Genomic DNA, 17,710 nt, shown 5'->3' on the forward strand with positions numbered 1-17,710 from the left:
GTAGCAGCCTGGAATGAAAGCAGTTAATCCCAAGAAGAAATTGTTCTGAGTTCCTATTACAAAGATTGATTAAGAAGGAGTTTAAAGTACGGTAAGAGCACAAGAATTCCAGCAACAGCTCCCTTCAACCCACAGATAGGCAACTGATATGGATATGGAAGGTGGTCCCTTTTCTCTTTCTTACACACTTTCTATATAAAGGGAAGTAAGCTTGTCTCTTTTCTGAAGAAGGGACAAACAATCAACAGGTTTGGAAGTGGCTACTGGTCAGTCCAAGAACCAGCTCTCTCACACCAGGTCAGATCTGGTTAGGACTTGAATGGGAAGCTGCCAGGGTTATGGAACTGACTGGGAAGTTGAGGACAGGTCCCAGAAGAATGCCAGTAAAATGTCACATATCACCAGGAGTCAAGCTCAGTTTGAGGAAGGTGGGGTTTTTTTCACATATTGAAGGACAGCTAAAGTGGTAAGTATTAGAAAATGCTGATTGTTACATCGCATATTTAGGGATATCTTGTGATGGAATGTGTCTCTGAAGGGGGAGGTGATGTGATGGACTTCAGTAATGCTGCTGGTTCTCAGGAAGGAGGGAGCACATTCCAAGGAGGGGAGCAAGTTAAGAGAAAATTCAGGCCGGAGATGGAACATGGGAAGACTAAGATTCAGAGTAGCCATGCCCTGGAGCCTCCCAGGATATTTCCCCTTAGGTTAGCTAGAGTAGCTTTAGTTTGGCAAGATTCTGTCTATACGGTGTGAGCAAATAAAGAGCTGAAGTTTGACTGGATTGATTCACTGTCGTCCTTGAGCTGGGCCTGACATATCTTTATTTTGCTCCACCCAGTCTGCTGTGTAATTTATCCTTTGCTAAGAAAAGAGAAAAAATGCTACGCTCTATTTTAATTTTCTCTTCAAAGTCCTTTATCATGTACAGATATTACAAGAAGTGTATCAATTCAAATGAGGATGGGTAAACACACAACCATGCAGTAACTCCCAACTATAATTCTTACATGGAAGTAAATAAATGATAGGATGATTCCTGAGTGCTACGTGGCTTATTCCCAATCCACCACAATGATGAGATAATTCAGATTTTGCTATGTTTTATCTTCCGTTTTATCTTTACAGCCAGATTTCCCAGTTTATTCATCTTCTCAGTGTTCCATCCAATTTTGCCAATGATTGAAAGCTTAGCACTGACTCCACATCTTCCTCATCTACTTAAGCTGAAACAGAAGTACAAACTGTTCTGACAGAAGACCATTATCCTTTACTCTCTTACATTATTTCAAATTTGCTGAATCACGTTGCTCCGATTTCATGAGAGCCACTCACAATACGTAAGATCTAAAAGCAGCCCTTTCTCCTTTCCAGGATCAACAACTTGACATTGTACATTGTGTGTGGTTTTCTGACAGTCAAATACTATATAGGGATGGTGTTCAAAAACAAACTTTCCTTCATTTAAAAAAAACTTATACTATGCAATATACTAATAATTACTGTATGGGATTAATCCTATTTCTTCTTCATTTTAATTTCAGTTTGAGATGTATCTCCAAGGCAATCTAGTGTCCTCCAGGTATTTTGGGCTTACAATTCCCAGCATTTCCAGTCAGCGTGGGCAGTGAAAGGTTTAGATCCAACCAGCTGGAAGGCATCAGTTTAGAAAAGACTACTACATGGTGATTTATATTGCAAAGCTATGATTCTCTCATGGCTCTATAGCCAAGATGAAGAAATTTACACATCAGCTATGAATTTTTTAAAAATAGCGAGTTGAGACACTTCCATTTAACAATTCAGAAAAATGAAAAATTTAAATAGAGGTACGAAAAAAATAGTTTCTCCCTTCTACCAGAATGTAATACCAGACGCTTTCCAACAGTAATAAGAAAATACAGACTTGAATGCAGCAGCATGGACCTTACAGTAATCCATTTTTTGTCTGCCAGTCCTTCATGCTATTGCATGACTAACAGGGATCTGCAAAACTTGCCCTTCCAGAATATTCTATTCTTCCTCTGGACATTCTGTCTTGCCTGTTCCAGCCTCAGGATGGCCTGGTTAGCCAGGTCCAAAGGGGAAACGCAATATTCCACAGTTTTCCAAATTAACACTCTGCTCCTAGAACAGTTGACGTTCTCTATGCCTACTGACTAAGAGTTAGTCACATTGCCATGTTCCAACCTATCTATGCTGTAGGGAACTGCTGTGTTGTTGCTGCTGCTGCTGCTGCTGCTGCTGTTTTGGTGCCTTAAAGTCATTGTTGACTCTGGCAACTGCCTGGACTAGTCCCTGCAGTTTTCTTCGCAAGTTTTCGGAAGTGGTTTGCCCTTGTCTCCTTCGTAGGGCTGAGAGAGTGTGACTGGTCCAAGGCCACCCAGCTGGCTTTGTGCCTAAGGCAGGACTAGAACTCATGGTCTCCCAGTCTCTAGCCTGGTGCCTTAACCATTACACCACACTGGCTCTCTGCTGTTAATGTGATTCAAATTACAATAGATCTTAATATTGGGGTCTCTAATTCCATTCACAAAACATGCCAATCTCCAGGAATGGTATAGAATGAGAGATCTGCTCACACTAATTCAATCCATTATTTCCTGGGACATCTGGGGGTGTCAAAAAAGTCAAGATGGCAGCCATGATTGTGCAAATGAAGCAAAGCCCTGCTCTTTTTAAAACATTTTGCACATGCAACACATGTACAGAGGCAGAGCTTCACCCATATGCTTACGGCTTCCATCTGGCCTTTATTTTTTTTTAACACCCCCCCCCCAAACATTTCTGGTTATATTGTTTTGATACATTTTGCCAAAAAGCAGCATATTCTCAATTACGCCAGCAATAATAGTCCAATGGGAAACCCGTTTACATAATTTTTGAGTAGATCAGACATTTATTAACTCGCCGCCAAGACCACTACTTCACCACGGACTGCCAAGGCTGTTAAAACCTGCATGCATAGTTCCACCAGCATCTTCTTTGCATGTCCCCCACTTTACAGAAATGTACTGTACTATATTTTAACCGGTGCAGAGAATGTGAAGATAAATCAGTGACTCAGGCCAATAATACATTAATTTTAATATGATCACAATTCTTTAATCTTAAACCAAAACAGATGTAACTCACCTCTCTTCTTTTAATTCCATCTCTTAGCAAATTAACAACGTCCTCTCCTTCACAGTCAGTAGCCTTAAAACCCTTGGTCCAATTCAAAAGGATACCCTAAAAAGCAAAACAAATAAAGTCCATTTCTGACTTTACACATGTGTTATCAGAACAAACCAGAAATGGTTATCAGAAGCAATACTGGACCAAAACAATTAATGAGCACATACTGCAGCTTTTTACTATTGCATGCCCTTGTAATCCCAAACTGCGTTGGGATTACAACTTGCAAAATTCCCTTGGCCAACAGCCTTGTAGTTCCAAGCAAAACGATGGCATTAAGACGACCTTCCATGACATTTATAAAATCTGTGGAACTTTAGGCGAAGCTACTGCTACTTGGGACTAGAAGTAGACAGCAACCTACTTTTCCTCAGCCAGATCTAATATAAGATTATTTGCTATTCAGTATTACTGTGCTAAATCTCCCACCCATAAAAAGTCAAGTGAAGCAAGAAGAAGCAAACCCTTGAGAGATATGACACTTTCCTTTCCCTCTATGCCAGTGTTTCTCAACCTCGGCATCTTTAAGATGTGTGGACTCCAACTCCCAGAATTCCCCAGCCAGCATGCTGAGGTTGAAAACACCGTTCTATGCTATAAATCAGCAATATAAATTGATGCCAACCACTTACTCTATTTTGACCTCCATTTCAGGATCACTTTCAAAGCACAGCCACACATGGAGTGATAAAAAAATGCAGTAATCTGGGAATTAATTGCCAGATGACTGCATTTTTGATCGCTGCAACTGCATTTCAAACAAAGGAGCACAGCACCAATACAAGAAGCCCCAGGTTGACAAGCTGGGAAATGCTTCTGATTGAAACACCAGAGACAGCAGCTACCACTTAAGTGTAGACAATACTAAACAATGTGGATCAAATGACCTGAAATCAAGATAAGGCAACATCTCTGCTATGCCTGAGATACAGCAACCCATGTAGGCACAGAACTTACACCCAGATTTTCTTCCCAAGGACAGATTTAACCTGGAACCAAAGGTTTTCCTGCTCCAAAGACAACGTTATGGTTCAGAAAACAACAGTAGGACTTCTCTTTTTTCATCTATACTGCTCTTCCATTCATAAAACACCGAAGGAAATGTGTAAACCCTCAAAAGCAGATAATGAAAATTTGCCATTATAAATAACAATAGTCACTTACAGCATCTAAGCTGGTCTGATTGCAAGGAAAAGAAAACGTAAAGCCCAGAGGGAGGCAAGCTCCTTTTATTCCCATGTAATCCAAGAAGTCCGAAATGCAGGTGACAATGTGATCAAACAGCTAAGAAGAGAAAGAAATTCCTATCATGAAATATAGTTTTTTTTTAATGCATTTAAATTGTAACAACATAAAAGACATTCCATGTAATGCTCACCTCTTCTCCGGTCCCCTGCATAACTTCTACAGGAATTGAATATATTTTATTGTGCATTTCTACCATTCTTCTTTTACCACTTCGGATCTTCACAAGCAAGACACGGAAATTTGTTCCACCAAGATCCAGAGCCAGGAAGTCTCCATTTTCTGCAAGTAAAGCATTTTGGAACGTTAGGAATAAAGCACCTAAATTCTGTTGGGAGAATGTGAAGGTTCTACTGTGTTCATGTCCTGCTTTTAATCAGATATCTGGTTGGCCACTGCAGGAGGAAAATATTCCACTTAACCGGCCTTTGACTGTACAAGTCTTTTTAAGAATAGACACTGGACTAATTAATATAGCTAATTAATATAGAGCCATTTTGAAAGGGTTCACTGGCTCTGAAAAAACAAAATCAAACATGGATCTTCCCAAAATCTGATAAGCAGTTCCATGCTTTGGAGAACTGCAGAAATGCAGACAAAATATGCCAGATTATTTTTGCTTTCCATACATGGAAAACAGGAAGATGGGCGCTAACTGGCCCAGTAGCTAGCTGCAAAGATCCACTGAAATTGCCACTGTAGGGGTGGGGGTTTGAACTACCTCCAAGCTGTAAACACTTTCCTGCACAAAGCCCCTTGCCTCTGTGAACATCCAGGAATAAGGTGTGGCAAGATTTACCTCCACAGAAAAGAAACCAGCGACTACCAAAATCATATGATCCAGGCCAAACACAAGCTTTAAGCCATTTCCTTTTTTTTCTCCCAATAATTTAAAGGAGCATAACCCCTACTTCTCTGAAGCTTGGAAGGCTTCACTGGTCAGAAAGGTTAATCCAATTTCCTTCCATTTTTAAAAAGTTACAGGCACATCCACTCGTTTTTTGTTTCTCCAAACGAACAAACAAAAAAGGAACCTGATTAACCTCATTCAGTTAATTGACCTAAAAATGTACTGAAAAAGCAGAAAGGAAGGTGAGGCATATAGTATTCTAGTATTAATATCCCACACCAAGAAAAGTTGGATTGCTGAGCAATGCTGAATGTGATGGAGGTGCATCAGGTATGCAGTGTTTGCCACTAGGTGGCGGTGCAGCTCCACCATGGTTGAAAGGGATGTGCCCTTCCAAAGCAATTCTAATGCAGCAGGGGTTGTGGTCTTTTTTTAATTTTCCCAAATTATGATCTAAAAAGAGGAACAGGCATCCTTCTCTTCATAACAAACCAAAGCATGGATAATGGTATTTCAGATCAGAAAGTCTGGTCAACTTTAATTGTGTTTTGGACATAGCAGGCTGTCAACAGCAATTGCTGGGAAAAGGCTGTAAGAAGGTGCCTTCTAAAGAGTTATCTCAGCTTGCATCCTGGGAAGGCTGTAAAATGTTTGCTGATTGCTTCAGATTCTTCCTTCACTTGGAGGACAAACCGATGGGGGGTCAGCAGTGGTTGAATAAAACCACACGTGGGCAGGGTGAGCATTTCCAGAGATGGGGGTGCTTGGCGAGAGATGTGGCTTTGGTGTGCTAAAGCTTACACCCCATTTTCGTTTTGTTTGCCACTGAAAATCCAAAGAGAAATGGCACCTAGTAACATACAGCCTTAGAGGCTTTGCTTTCCCAAGCAATACCCAGGACCAAGGTGTACCCACTGGTCTGAACATTTTCTAGCCACTTTTACTGTTTTGTAAAATCCTTTCTGTTAGTTTCACGTGATGACACTTTGACTTTTATTTATGTATTTGAAAACTGTATATGCCAGTGACTCCATTAGTGGCTTACAAATGCTTTGCATTTTTCTCTCTGTCCTGGAAAAACATTTTTCTCTGTCCTGGAAAAAGTATTTTATTTTTTTAAAAAAAATCTCCGCTCTGCATCAATCTGGGGCTCTTCTGATTTTTGGATTCTCAAGCCCATAATTCCAGACCACTGGTCATGCTTGTTGGGGTTTATGGAGGCTGTAGTCTGAAATATCTAACGGGCATCAGATCGATCATCTCCCCTAAAGGTCACTTGAGGCGTCAGAGAGCTACCTGTCCCATCAGGGGTGCTGCGGACAAAGGTGGGCAGCATCTTGACCTTGGCGTGGTCATGTGACTTCTTCCTCAGGCCAGCCTCCATCTCCATCCTCATCCGCTTCTTCACCTGAAGCAGCTGTTCGTTGGTGAGCTTGAATTCCTCCAGGGTCTCATCAATCAGCCGGTGCTGCTCTGCCAACCGATAGGCTACAGCTGTCACAAAGGCAGCCCCTTTCCCGCTGCCACTCTCAGACAGCAAGAAACGCACATCCGAGTCAGGCACTAAGCGCCGCACCGTTTTATGCAGGCGCCTAGCGTATCTAAAGAACAAGAAAGGGAAAAATCAGTGTCAAATTCATCTTTAGTCTGATGTACATCACAACCACATTCACAAGTCAGAGCTGAGGTTTGGCTCACCTTGTGCCATCTTCTGCATCATTCCCATCATGCTAACCAGCATCGCCCGCTATACAAAGGCATCAGACCATACGGCATCTAGGAGTAACTACTATTTGGGAAATGTAGGGGCTGACCTGGTCCCGCAAGACAATACAGGTAGTCCTCATTTAATGACCATTAGTTTAGTGACAGTTCAGACTTACAATGGTGCTGGGGGAAAAAAAACTTACAACTGGCCTTATAAGCGTTGCAGCATCCCCGCAGTCACAATTTGGGCGCTCGGCAACTGGTTCACGTTTATGACAGTTGCAGCATCCTGTGGTCACGACTGCCATTTTTGAACTTCCCAGCCAGCTTCTGGCAAGCAAAATCAATGGGGAACCAAGTGATTTGCTTAACGACCATGTGGTTCACTTAATGACTTTCACAAGAAAGGTCATAAAATCGGGTCAGATTTGCTCAATGACCGCTCTGCTTAGCAACTGAAATTCTGGTCTCAATTGTGGTTAAGCGAGGACTACCCGTAGTATTTGTCCAGAGGAACTGAGGATAAATGGAATTGAGATCTGCCAAAGCCATCTCTGCCTATTTTGTTCAACTGATTAATATAGTTCTTCCCGCAAAAAAACAGAGAAAACCTTATCTAAAAAATCCTGTATGTTGTGAGAAATAGCACTAAATTAATTTTGGAGCAACAGGTACAAAGGCATGGGTAACTCCTTCAGGGAAAAAAAAAATCCCTCTGTTTCAAGACAATTAAAAAGAATTAGAGTTAAATCTCCAAGGGCTGAAAACCGAGACAACTCCTTCAAAATACAATTTTTAAGTGTTCAGACAGGAGGAATGGAATCAAGTTTTTATTACAAGTAATAAAAGTGCTCCTTTCCAAGGTTCAGACTATGCACTTCTTTACAGCTTTCAAAGGAACACAGTACGAAGATCATCCAAAACGTGACAACTTATCTCACCCTGGCAGTCTGGTAACAAAGGCTGTGTTCATGTAGCACACTAACTGGGTTATTAAATTAACCCCTTGGTTTGCCCAATATAAAAAAGGCTTGTTTTTTCTAGGAATATGGAAATTCAGACAGTCACTCATGCCCTAGTCAGCACACGGCAATGCACTCTACATGGGCTGTCCTTGAAAATTCAGAAGCTTCAACTGGTCTGGGCTGCAGTGCTACGGGCAGTGATGGGCATGCCTCAGTATGCCAACATGACACTGTTGCTTTGCAAAGCTGCACTGGTTCCCACCCACTGCTTTGGGTGTAATTCAAATTGCTGGTGATTATCTGTGAAGCCCTACATGGCACAGGTCCAGTTTATTTGAGGGGCCGCCTATGTCCCATGATGTTTGCCCAGCCAGTACATGCCATCAGAGCTGGCATGCTCCAGATTCCTTTGATTAGACAGTGCCATCTACTGGGACCCAGGAAGCACGCCTTCTCTGTAGTAACACCTGCCCTTTGGAATGAGGCCTCCCTTAATATCCATGGGACTCCTACCCTGTCGGCTTTCCGTAAGGCCTTGAAGACCTGGTTGTCCTCCAGGCCTTGGATTAAGATGGATGGAGCCCACTCTTGGATGTCTTTTTGTCTCTGTTTTTGTATAGAATGACCAGACCCCATCTTCTTTTGTTCTGTACTGTGTTTTTATTGTTTATTATATTGTGTGCCACCCAGAGTTGGTTTGGAGTCAGGTGTTGCCTAAATGGAATTAAATTCAGATAGATAGACAGACAGACAGACAGCTTCCCATTATCTTCTTCCAGGATGTTTTTCAGCTCCTTAATGTTACCTACAACCCTGGGATTTCCTGAGTGTCTCCCATACAATTATTAACCACGTCCTGAATAGGTAAGAGTGGAAAGAAGCATAGGAATCACCATCCCCATACCTTCATGCATGTGTATCCATGGAATACTCAGCAAAATATAATAGAAGCCACAGAGCATTGCATGTTACAGAGATGTGGAAAACGGTCTGCAAATATTGTCTCCTGTAAGTAGCTATCCATATTAAGGATGCACAGGATATGGAATGCCCTCATATCTATCTTATTTAGCTATTTTTTAGGTTCTAGCCTGTGTTATTAACTGTTCACATTTCTCTCTATGAAGAGTTCTGTTTATTCAGCTCAAGTTCTGAGTGTGTATTAAATGCCAGCATGATGTGCTGCATAGTTGACCTTTGCTAGAGATGGCTCTTAACAGGTGCCAAGATATAATTATGGAAACTGCACAGGATCTTACTGTGGATGCATCTTGTAAAGGGATCCATCCACCCCCACCGTGGTGCGCAGCCGGCCAACTCCTTTATTGTCTCGCAGCTGATTCACGATAGCACCCAGAGAACTTGCCACCAGGTTTGCAGAGCGGAACGACACAATGGTGCACACATGCTGGACAGCAATGCAGTCTTCATGGGAAGGCTCAACCCCAAGACGTGTCAGTATCTCTTTGGCTTTATGCAAACCTTCCTTGCTCCTAAAACCAGAAGTGAAACATACTATGAAGTTCTAAAGTTCATGATTTGACATGAGAATCTGATAGCAAGTTACTCATCAAGGTTACAGGATAGTGTTGGAAGACTCTGAGAATGGGTTACAATAATCTCTCCAAGGTGGTGTCATGGGAATCTTATGAGGGTTCAGGACAGATGGGAAGCCTGGATGGACACCACTGGTTATTGTCACCTACAAAGCACAATAACTTTCTTCTCAAGAGTGTTCAGTTCTGCAGTACTGGATTTGGAAAGAGGACACTCTGTTTTAAAATTAATTTGCAACAAAGCAATCAATTAGGAATAGTATTTGTGATGTCTTTCTTTTAAATAAGCTACACAGACAGGAATAAAGTTTAAAAAAATCAGGATACCGCTGTTGGAGGCATACATTAATATTTTCTTTCTTTCTTGTTGCAATGATATATTCCACTATTTTGTTATTTTTTAAGACTGCTTTTCCATTTTAACTGTTTAAAAGTTGGACCCTGGCATACCATTTTTCTTCAATCCACACAAATATCTCCTCCCCTCCCAAACCAATACTACACAGACTGTAAATTGTGATTTTCAGATAAAATGCAGTAATGTAAGTATACCATGACAGCTATAATAACTCTGTGGCACAATATTTGTGTTTGTGCAAAAAAAAAAGGGGGGGGGGATGGATGGATGGATGGTTGGATAGATGCAATAATGTGAACTGAAAGATGTTATAGTACCCTAAGACCAAACTGTTATGGAAGCAAACAGAACTAAAACACTTAATAAGGAGAAAATACTTCCATAAATGCAAATTCAAACCACCTATGCTTAAATCTGTGGCCTGTTGCTGAAGTCCTGAAAAGTTACTGGTGAACAAAATACGACTACTGAGCCACATCTGGCCTTCTAATCATCTAACTATGGCCTACAGATATGATCAACACTTCAGAATTCTAGTTGTTGGAACAAACAGGAGTCTGATCCTCAAGGCTGCTGAGATGCATTTGGAAGGTAATGTCAAAAATAGATTCAGATACATATTTCAGACATATACATCAGTGGGGTTTAACAGTGCTTGTCAATATTACTTCTAGGGTCAAGTCAAGCTTTTTGAAAACAATGGCAATTATACAAGAAAAGAACATTACAGAACCAATGAAACATTCATAATTTTTGTAATTTAGAATCTTGCAGGTTCATTAAAATGATAACCAAATTGTTGGCAATCTTCAACCCATGATTCATCTCCAGTGATCTCTGAACAATGCAAGATTAGCACTGTCTAGTAATTTAGTTTTTAAAAATTGGATTAGATCCAGGTTTTGTCATGCTTCAAACTGACCAAAGAAATTAATGGTATTCAAGTGAATCGTGACAAATATTGTCCCATTTATTTCAATGGATCTACTGTACTTACAACTAAGCACAAATCCAGGGCACTCTTTTTCAAAGTTATCCAATAATTATTCTTAAAATCCACTGATGGATTACATCCATTCAAAAATCTAGAGGAAGCTTCCAAACTACTTACTTCTCTATGGCAGAAACATCCTTAGTTTCCAATTTCCCTTTGGTCAAAAGTTCGGGAGTGATTCGCCCCTCAAAAAGGAGACCTTCTTTGGCCATTTTTACAAGGATAAGCCTGACAAGTTCACCCATGTACATACCACTGACCATCTTCTCAAATCTGAAAAGAAATTTCACAACCATAGAGGTCAAACATTCAAATTAATATACAGAAGTGCATCCTAACTTGGAATCTGTAAGGTTGCAGTTTGATGTTTAAAGTATTATCCACATAGGAAGTTCCCATTTTGGGGGGTTGTTGATCAAATAGCAGTTAGTTGAGAATGATGGGTGGGACCCACAGGTCTTCAAGAAAAGTCAATCAAGAAGAAGACTGCCTGCTCCCAATATCTGCTACATTCACATTCAGCTTCCCACATTATTCTGATTCTCTAGAGCAGAGTCAGGTAATTTTTTTTTTTACCAAAGCCACCTGTTTTCACATCTTTTAGCATTTCTTCTGACAGCCAAAAGCTTTAGAAAGGCACGATGGTGATATCGTGACAACACATACATGAATAGGGCCATTCCTTTAAGGACTTGCTAATTTGTTAAGCCTATCTGAAAGCTTATCTAATTTCATTACTTTTCTGCCAGATTATGCCACACAGTTTCAGTGACACTATCCTGTGGGCAAGGAGCAGGGAAAGACTTGGAGTTTGCACACGGAAAGGAATCCCAACCAAGAACTGTTGGCTCTCTGCAAATTCCAACTGAACAGTATAAGTCATTAATAAATTAAATGCTGTAGACCTCATGCAACTGCTCAAAAAATTGTCCAGAGGTGCCCGGAGCTAAGAATCATAAAGGAACTCTGTCAGACTACACTATGTAAGACAATTATCAACAGTAACATAATCGCAATTACAGTTGCTTCCCAGGATTAAGGGAACCCCGATCAATCTCCCTGTCAAATTCAGTCCGGATGTCTTCTAATAAGCCGTCATCTCCAAATGCACCCCATTCTGTGTTGATGCACATGCGCCCTTCATCACCTTCCACCAGATCAATGTGCCTCATTTCCTCCATATAGCAGGCATTTGTACCAGTACCTTGAGAGAAGGAAATCGGATTCTTCAATATACTCACAAACACAAAATCAAAATGCTATTATGCATTATTCTGAGCAAAGGATTAGTACCGATAATTAAGCCAACTTCACAACGCTGGTCATCAAATCCACAGGTCATCATTGTCCCAACAGTGTCATTAACCACCGCCATGATGTCCGCATCATAATCCTTTAGAATGAAACAGAGTGTTTTCTTTTATCAGGCAATTTAATTATCAGTGTTGATCTGCTTATTCTACTTGTCAGATCTCAACAAAGTTTGGCATGTCAAGCATATAATTACGCCAGCCAATGGATCATGGTTTTACATTTTCTTCTTGCTGCTACACACAAGACAGACTGTGTCCTTGGAACCGAGTGTTATTTCCTTCTCAAAAAAGTCCCTCATCAAAAAAGCAAGACTCTTCCATTTGTGACTCAGTCCAAGCTGTAGCCACTTTGGGGCCAATAAAAAACCTACTGTGATTTGTAGCTGTGTTAAAAGAACATTCTAGCACATGCAGATCCCATAAATGTATATTCTTACACCAACTTGAGAATAACTCTCATTCAGAGGAGAATGCCAATGGACTTGCTTCCACATAAAATAGGTTGAAGGGGTTACAGTAAAATGATCTTCGTTGTTTCAGAGTGGTTTGTTTAAAGAAATGGCAGTTATGTCCACGTGAATATATTTAACACAGAAAACAGCCTGACATTATCTTGACTCAATAATTTTGCTAGGAATAAAAATGCTCTTAAATAAGCAAGTACCTTATTATTTTCCAATGACACTGAGAAACATCAGCAAAAGAGATCTAATTCATCCAACGAAGTATGTCCCAAATCAGCCAACTCATATATGCTTTATACAGAGATATCTGAAATACATTCTTACCCCACGTTTCTTGATGGCTTTGTTTAACAGCTTTACTACATCAGCTCCCTCGACACCACTTGCTTTGAAACGTTTCGTCCAGGTAATCAGAAAACCCTAGAAAAATTAAACTATTACAATACTAGCCAAATTGCATGACATTAGTGACATTTCTTTCCACCAAGATACAGCTTATTTTGGGGTGGGAGAGGGAGGGTTGAAAATAATTGAAAACCTGTTCAAATGTGGGAAACATCAGCAAACGTCCTACCTGTCCACTTGCTGACATTCCAAGTGAGGTAATACAAGCAAAATCAAAATTAAATAAAAATGTTTTATTACAACCATAGATCAGAATACATGCAATGCCACTGCATAAATCTCCCATTGCTCGCTCTTGCCACATTTATGACTCCCCATTTTAGACACTCCACAATTCTGGGACGGAGCAATTTCATTCAAAGAGGTACGCCTATACTTGTGCTCATATGCAAATTCTTCCAAAGGGTTTTCATGGGGTTTCAGTGGTCTTGGTATAATATAGTCCACACATGAACTTCTGCAGCTTCCCATAACCTTGCAATATTGAACACTGGTTTAAATTCAGTTGCTTTCCATATGCAGTATTGAAGCAGTTGCACTGTAGTAGTGATAGCTGTATAGTAGCTGTTATTTTACTAACAACAAGATTACGTTCATATCATCAGATTTTTCCAGCTAAGAAAGTACAATAGTTCAATAGGAAAGTCCCTAATTAAGCCTCTATCATCTTCTGGTACAGGCAGCAAGCACTCTTTTGAAAACCCTGCCAACCAAAGAACTGAGTCTGACCATGTTTGCATGGTAGTTAGTTAATGCCACCAAATCAGGTTTGATTCCTGAAGATGCTAGGGACAAATACTCACCATTTCAACTACTCTTTGAGTAGGCATTTCAAAGACATCCTGGTAATCTCTTTGATCCCACCCATCCACCATAAGAGTTTTCTTCCTTTGTGTCTACTTCCTTCAACCTTGCCAAGAATAGTCATTTTTTTCTCATCCATTATCCATTCACAGCACACATACAAATTACATGATTTTTGGCTTGCTAATCACCTCAAAGGAGCAGTCAGTCTTTAGTTGGTCCAGGATAGATCAGCTGTTTTTTTCATGCAGTCCAGGTTATCTTAATAACTGTTTCAAGATCTTTAATCTGAAGGCATCTATCTTCTTTCGCTTGCTCTTTACCAGTGGCCAACTTTCACAGCCGTACATAATCTCCAGAAAGGCCACTGCAGTAACTATTCTGATCCTCACAGTCACATGCTTTTATCCTTCATGATCCTATCTAAGTGACTGTCTTTCTCCCTAGAACTAATCTCCTCTCTATTTTTCCAGTATGTTGTCCATCTTTACCTGCTCTTGAGCAAAAACAAAACTATTCACCACCTTCATATTGTTGTCATCAACTATGAGATCACTAAGCAATCAAGCTGACAGGATGCAGTTAAGAGCTACTGGCCTGATACAGAGTTCCCAGGAGGTGTGTTCACCATTTAAATATCAGAAGCTAAGTCAGAAGTGTGAACGACCCCAATGAGTGCACCCATCTTATAAGGCAGTTTCCTATATTCCATCTACAATGTAGAATCTACAAACCTGTGATAAGTCATACCTCATCTAACTTAGATTGCCTACATGGGAATGAAAATGTGAAGCCAACAGGTAATTTCTTGTCCTTAATTTCTTGTTTCTCCATAAAATCTCCCAGACATTCAGCAACATGATCAAAAAGCTGAAAAGGAAGCAAAACAGATAAAAGGAAGTTAGGAAGTAATCTAAAAATATTAATTACATTAGTAGAAAAGCATTACAAGCCATAACAGAAAAATGAGAAAAATAATTAGAGAATCCATACTGATAATTATTATTATTTTGGTGACAACCGCTGATTACTTCACTGTTGTTGGGAGACTACGTCTCCATCATATTAGGATAATTTTATTCAATTTCTTCTTGTATTACACTTTAACAACAAAATAGCATGGAATTTAGGAAGCAACAGTGACACCAAATCTGATACTGTATTCCTCATCCACTTATAGATAAATGTTGTGGTATTGTGAGCTAATTTTGTGATCACTCTTTATTAAGGAGGCCAAGCCCAATGTTTCCTGGGCCATGGCACTTCAACTATGTATTTTTCCATTTACCCAGAATATTGATCCCATGCAAAGTATCTTCTGTTATTTCTTAAAAGTACACACCCAGAAATTGCTTAATAGTTAACATGCGAAATGGGTGTGTGTTTAATGCAGCACAATGCAGGCAATTTATGCAGAGTTCTTTGACTAGAATATGATTTCAAGACTGTGTCCCCTTCCATGCTATGAAATAGGTCTGACAACAAGCGCTACAATACACAAATAAGAAATGGTAGCCCAGCACAACAATATGGTTGAACTATAATGCCAGAGCATCTTCACCAAGTTAATCTTCATTAAGCAAATCCCAAATTACTTCATTACAAAGCCCTTTAACTATATTCTTGTAATTTATTTTCCCTCAATGTTCATGAAACACATCCTTTTTTGTAAATTTTCAGCAAAGTCAAAGATGTAACACAGCCATCTCATCCTGTTGCCTTCCAGATGTGCCAAGACTTCAAAATTCCAGAATTCCCAACCAGGAGGGCCAAGTTTGGGCAGCTGTAACCCTAACAGATCTGTACAGTGCCAGGTAGGGGAAGCCAGTATAATGCTTCCTGTTTTGAGATTTAAAACAAAACAAAACAAAACACTGGATCGTGTTCTAACACGATCAGATCTGTGTTAACTCTCCCAAATTACCAACTGTAACTTCAAATAAAAAAGCACCAGGAAATCAAAATAAAAACCTCATTTGCCAAGCAGAATCATGCCTGAAAATATAGCAGGTCATAATGTACTAACTGACCTGGTTTGACCTTTGTTCATTAAAAAAAATGAATGAAGTACCAAGCCTGGGACCTGACAGATTTTTATAGTTCATCCAATACCAACAGCTAACCTAACTTTAAATAACTGCTGAATGTTTATCAGCTGTTACGCCTGCTAACTTATAAATAAATTGTATGATGCCTACAAAAATATGTGAGGTGCTTCATATCAGTGATTACAATCAATGATGCAAATCAGAAGCTTTGATCACAGGGCCACTGAAGGTACCTTCTCATTCTGCCATGACAATGCTGGAAGCAACCAACTGGAGTTTTCAAGAACTAATAAGCAGCAAAAACTGAAAGAATCCTGGCATCAACCGGCTCAAAATAAGAATTTTTGCAATAGCAATGCCAAAGGATGCAAGAGAAGAGTGCCAAATCATCATCCTTTAGGCTCAACAGCCATGCTGCCAGGGCTCAGAACCCCATCGTGAATGTACATTTCAGGAAAAGCAAGAGAAATGGCAATGGATGGTGTCATATGGGTTAAAAAAAAGCAGCATCAGTGATAGCAGATACCAATTCGGTAACTTACACAAGAGTTTTAAGTGGAGGAAGTAGGAGAAATTCTCCTGCCTTCCTTGACTTCACCAACCATCCATATAACGTCTACAGCTTGAGCTGCTGGCTGCAAAATGTATACGTAGGGATCAATATATGGGTTGAAGAGCAAGAGACAGAAAGGTCCTTTGGTAAAAAAATAAATACAGAAGATCCACCATACAACAAAATATGGCAACCAGACAAAGATGCATCAAATATGCAAACAAAGTTTATTCTTCGCTGACTTGTTTCCCTAGAACAGACTGCTTTGGCACTACTATAAAAACCACGTCTTGCTTGTGGCACCCACTGACTGGGCTCACACAGCATGCTCAAACACAAGAGTTGGTTAGTGCAAACACTCTAACGTGTGTGTGCATGTGGTTGCTCTGTTAAGCATATCATCTAAACCCAGAACAAGCAATACTTCCAGGCACCACTAACCTTGTTTAAATTTTGCTTATTAGTACTTTTAGTAAAGAGGTTAGCATCTCCTTATTTCTTTCAACAGGTAATGTTAAAAGTTGGAATATCGACTTCCAATTACTTCAAGAACCTTAATTCTATGGATGTCAACTAAAGTAAGTCCTGTTGAATAGAATAAGACTTGCTCTCCTAGATGCAGGGAGAGGAAAATAACTCAAGGGTGCAGACTGATAAAGACAGATGGGCAATCTTCCACTTGCCAAGCCTCCTTCTCCCTGGGAACATTTCCTGGGGTAGCCTTACCCCAGAGTTTCCCTGTCTGTACAAATGCAACCAAGGAGGAGACACTCTAAGTTCAACAAAGTTGATAGGCATCCAGCCACCTTTGGCTCATCTTATTTTGGTTAAGCAAGGTTAGACCTGGATAGTACACAGATAGCAAAACCACCAGGGCTGCACTCTAGACTGGGAAACTGAAAAAACATCCTGGAAGAATGCCAAACCAGCTATTCCTATACTGTTCTCCCCCAAAAATTACAGGGGTGCAACCATGAAGTCACAGGGATCAAGCTCAACTTTAGGGAATATTTATCTTTTTTATTTCCAAGTAAGCATGCATAGGATTGCCGCTTAAGGCACTATACCGAAGAATTTTCTTCTGAATAATCAGCTCTTAAAAATGTTTAATGATACTCACCCATCCCAGAACACAGTAAAGAAAAATAAAGATGGGTAAAATAAACATATGGAGAAACAGAATAAACAGCAATACCTTTTTAAACTCATAGCTAAGCCAATGCATTCATGCCCATCACACAGGACTTTTATCTGTCTGCTAGTTTGGCCAG

At 40.1% G+C, this 17,710-nt stretch overlaps 1 protein-coding gene across 1 annotated transcript in view; it reads right to left on the reverse strand.

Moving 5' to 3' along the window:
- Window positions 1-17,710, reverse strand: part of LOC134500311 (hexokinase-1) — a 51,982-nt gene that overhangs the window by 15,537 nt on the left and 18,735 nt on the right. The window contains exons 4-13 of the mRNA XM_063307534.1: window positions 14,589-14,708; window positions 12,954-13,049; window positions 12,146-12,245; window positions 11,873-12,056; window positions 10,970-11,125; window positions 9,204-9,437; window positions 6,569-6,873; window positions 4,556-4,704; window positions 4,342-4,461; window positions 3,136-3,231 (exon numbers count right to left, since the gene is read on the reverse strand). Of these exons, the coding sequence (XP_063163604.1) occupies window positions 3,136-3,231; window positions 4,342-4,461; window positions 4,556-4,704; window positions 6,569-6,873; window positions 9,204-9,437; window positions 10,970-11,125; window positions 11,873-12,056; window positions 12,146-12,245; window positions 12,954-13,049; window positions 14,589-14,708 (1,560 nt within the window). The remainder of the gene's footprint in view (window positions 1-3,135; window positions 3,232-4,341; window positions 4,462-4,555; window positions 4,705-6,568; window positions 6,874-9,203; window positions 9,438-10,969; window positions 11,126-11,872; window positions 12,057-12,145; window positions 12,246-12,953; window positions 13,050-14,588; window positions 14,709-17,710) is intronic.

Source organism: Candoia aspera, chromosome 6 (assembly GCF_035149785.1).
Source record: "Candoia aspera isolate rCanAsp1 chromosome 6, rCanAsp1.hap2, whole genome shotgun sequence".
Classification (NCBI taxonomy): Eukaryota; Metazoa; Chordata; class Lepidosauria; order Squamata; family Boidae; genus Candoia; species Candoia aspera.